Source organism: Pediculus humanus, genomic scaffold (assembly GCF_000006295.1).
Source record: "Pediculus humanus corporis 1103172108256 genomic scaffold, whole genome shotgun sequence".
Lineage (NCBI taxonomy): Eukaryota > Metazoa > Arthropoda > Insecta > Psocodea > Pediculidae > Pediculus > Pediculus humanus.
The window spans coordinates 442,982-446,607 of NW_002987825.1; the positions used below are offsets into that span (position 1 = coordinate 442,982).

Below are 3,626 nucleotides of genomic sequence, written 5' to 3' on the forward strand. Positions count from 1 at the left end.
AGAGTGGAGAGCGAGGGGGGTAAACTGAAAAACAAAACGAATGATAACGATAAATTTGAACGACCCTCGAAAACATTTTTCAAATTCATTCTCCTCTATTGAACGCCATCAACAAAAATTGCCTTTTTACAATGGAGTACAAAAGATAATGAAAGTAACAATTCGTGACGTAATAAAACGTTACCCAAATGATAATAATAATAATAAATAATAATAATAATAATAACAACATTATGCATAAGTGGAAAATGTAAATTTAACTTACCCCCGACTCCGCTGGAAAAGTAAATAGATAATAATATCCATCCATTCATGTTCGGACACGAATTATTTTTTGTTTCCAGACTTTGGAGAATTTTCAATCAATTTTTCTTTTTTCTTTTCCCGTTCTCTTTCGTCGAAAATCCCTTTTCAAAATTTTCCAAGAAGAAAAAAAAAAAGGAAAAGAAGTTACGTAAAATGAAATAACGATGATAATGATGATCATGTTTTCAATGATGTTTTACTCTTGGCTTGTTTTAATTCCTCCATGATTTTCAAATTTTTACATTTCAATTCCGTACATTCTTTTTTCAATTCCCGAATTCTTTCCTCGAATTTTTCCGTTGTTGTTTTCAATTCGGATTTCCAAGCGTCGTTTAATTTCATTTGTGATTCCACGTGATTTTCCAATTCCGTCATTTGAGCGATTCGTAATTCGTTTAATTTTTTCATTTTCGATTTTAATTTATCGCAATGACATTTGCTCGCGATTTTCTCCAGGTTCCTATTCTTTTCCTGGAGCTCTTGAACCTGACTTATGAAATATTCACACCTTTTCGTGCTTTCGTTTAACTCGTTTATTTTATCCTCGTTTTGTGATTTTAAATTATTTATCATTTCCTCGAACGTTATTTCCCGTTTTTCTCTCTCGCGAACGAGTGATTCGTGTTTTTCCAAAAGTTCCGAAAATTTCGCTTGCAATTTTTTTTTTTCCGATGTGACCTCGTCGTGACTCAATTTAACCATTTCCAATTCTTTGTAAACCGTATCCAATTGATTTTCCAATATTGTTATCTCAGTTTCCGAACCTTTTATCAATGTAATCTTTTCCTTGTCTAATTTCGAAGTCGTTTGTTTTTCTAATTTTTTATACTTGAACGAAAGTTTTTTACTATCTTCTTTGATTTTTTCATATTCGCTCTTCACGTCCGTTAATTCTTTTAAAACGTTATTCAATTTCGTTTGACATTTTTTTTCCGCTTCTTCAACTTCTGCAGCCACTTTTTTACCAGCTTCTTCAATGACGTGATCGAGACACAATTGCAACCTGTTGACTTCTTCTTGCAATTTTTGTTCTCTAAAAAGAGCGGAATCTTTTTCGAAAATTGCTTTTTCTGCAACGTCCAATGCTTCTGCTACTTTATTTTTAGATTCGTTATTATTATTAATTAATTCTTGAATATTTCTACTGTACACGTCTAATTTTTTTTCAAGTTCGTTTCGAGACTGAATTACGCATTCGTGAGTTGCGTTAAGCAATGTATATTCTCGTTGTATTTTAATATATTTTTCTTTCAATTCCAATTTTTTCACCTTTAAATCTTCCAGTAATTTACAGTTTGACTCCAAGTTTAACGTCAACTTGGCTATTTCAGTTTTCAAATTAATATTATCATTTTCTACTTGGTCTCTGTCATTGAGTACAATTTCTAAATGGTCTTTGGTATTTTTTAATTTTGCTTCCAATACACTTTTATTAGCAATATAAGTTGAATTAACATTTTCTGTCACTTTAGACACATTTTCCTTTTCCTGAATTGCTTCTTGTTCTAATTTTTCAATCAAACTTAAACTTGTCTCATACAATTCTAAAGTTTTGTTTTTTTCATTCTGACATAAATCTAATTGCCTTTGCAAGTTTAAAACCACTTGTGATTTAAATACATCAAAAGATTCATCTTGATGATTTTCTGATATTTTTTGTTTAAATTCTATTTCCAGTAAACTATTAAGCCTTTCATTCTCCGATATTAACTGTAATATTTCCTCTTTTAAATTTTTATGATCCTCTTTGCTAACTTCTATCTGTATTTGCATTGAACGAATGACACTTTCATATTCGCTTATTAAATTTAATGTCATGATATTCTCTCCAATGTTAGTCATAATTTAAAAATGTAAATTTAAAAATCAAATTCTTCTAAATAATTATAATAATTATTATAATGAAATTTTATCCTGGTTGTATTTAAAAATTACTGTTTGAAATTATACTGGTTCCATCATAATGACTGTCACTGTCATTTCTTTACATAAATAATTGTTTAAATTTTACAACATCATTTTTTTTTTGTTTCTTTTTGTAATGTAATACATGACTTGATATAATTTAATTGGTTTTTAATATTTAATTATCAAATAATGTAAAAATTTTAAATTGTAAATTTAACTTTAACCCCAATTGGTTAACTTTTTTAATTTATCAAAGTGAGTTAAAAACAACAACATTGTGATCAAATTTTAAAAAGCCTCCAGTAGTACACTAATTAACAAGAAAAAAAAAAAACCCATTTGTAAAAACTTCCTTTTTGAATAAATTATAAGTGAGTAATATACTTTAACAACAACATAATTTTTCCATGTTATTTTATAAGAAGAAGAAAAACAACAACTACAAAATTAACAACAACAATAATAATAACAACACTTGTTTTGAATACTGTTTTATTTAAAAATTAAAAAAAACAATTCACTTCGTTTTATATAATGAAATAAATCAAAATTGATAATAAAACGTTAAAATTTAAAAAAAAATTTTTACATCAATGCATTACACAAAAATAGAAAACAAAAACATGTTACCATACAAAGACAAAAAAACCGTTTGTTTTGATTAACGCCATAACAACGTAACGTACGCGAACCCTGACGGACGGGGAAAAAAATTCCCCGGTCATTTTAATGCCACGTCATAATATCCCTCCTAATTTTAAAATTAAATTAGTCATTTAAAAAAAACTAATCTTACCTCGTCTACTAATATAAATTCACCGGTATATTCCAAAATTCTAGAATACTGAGCAACTCCTAAAATAAAATAAAAAATTTTAAAAGAATTTCTTTTCTTTGTTTTAATTTAAAAAAAAAAAATTCGTTTTTATTTCAGATTAAATTAAAATTAAAAAAAAAAATTTTAAGAGTTATATAAAAAACTTCTTGACTTATATTATTCTATGAATACAATTAATCTTTTTTTTTAAAATTTAGAAATAAAAGAGCAAAAAAAGAATATTTTTAAAAAAGAGAAAATAATAATAATGATAAGTAAAATAGGTAGACTATTACCTTTAACAAAAAAAAGAAAAAAAGTTATTTTTTTTTTTTACGTTAGTAACCTAAATATAGTTTTAAAAAAAAGAAGGAAAAATTGCACGATTAATTAATAATAAATTTTTAATGGGTTTTGATGGATTTTATTTAATGTAACTAGATATAAAACAATATTTACTAACTAAAAACAACTCTAATTAAAAAAAAAAAAAATAGATTTTTAATTTACGTTGTAACAAACAAAAAAAAAAAGAAAAAAAACCAAACTACAAAGTAAATAAATAATTTGAATTTTTTTTTTTTCGTTAGAACTT

The 3,626-nt window shown here is 25.9% G+C and overlaps 1 protein-coding gene across 1 annotated transcript; it reads right to left on the reverse strand.

Annotated features, from left to right (window-relative positions):
- Positions 1 to 327: 327 nt before the first annotated feature.
- Positions 328 to 2,124, reverse strand: Phum_PHUM484890 (uncharacterized protein; the record flags this gene model as incomplete). The annotated part of the gene is made up of 2 exons (XM_002430432.1): positions 328 to 407; positions 507 to 2,124. 2 exons carry the CDS (start codon positions 2,122 to 2,124, stop codon positions 328 to 330), a joined length of 1,698 nt encoding a protein of 565 aa, XP_002430477.1.
- Positions 2,125 to 3,626: the final 1,502 nt, after the last annotated feature.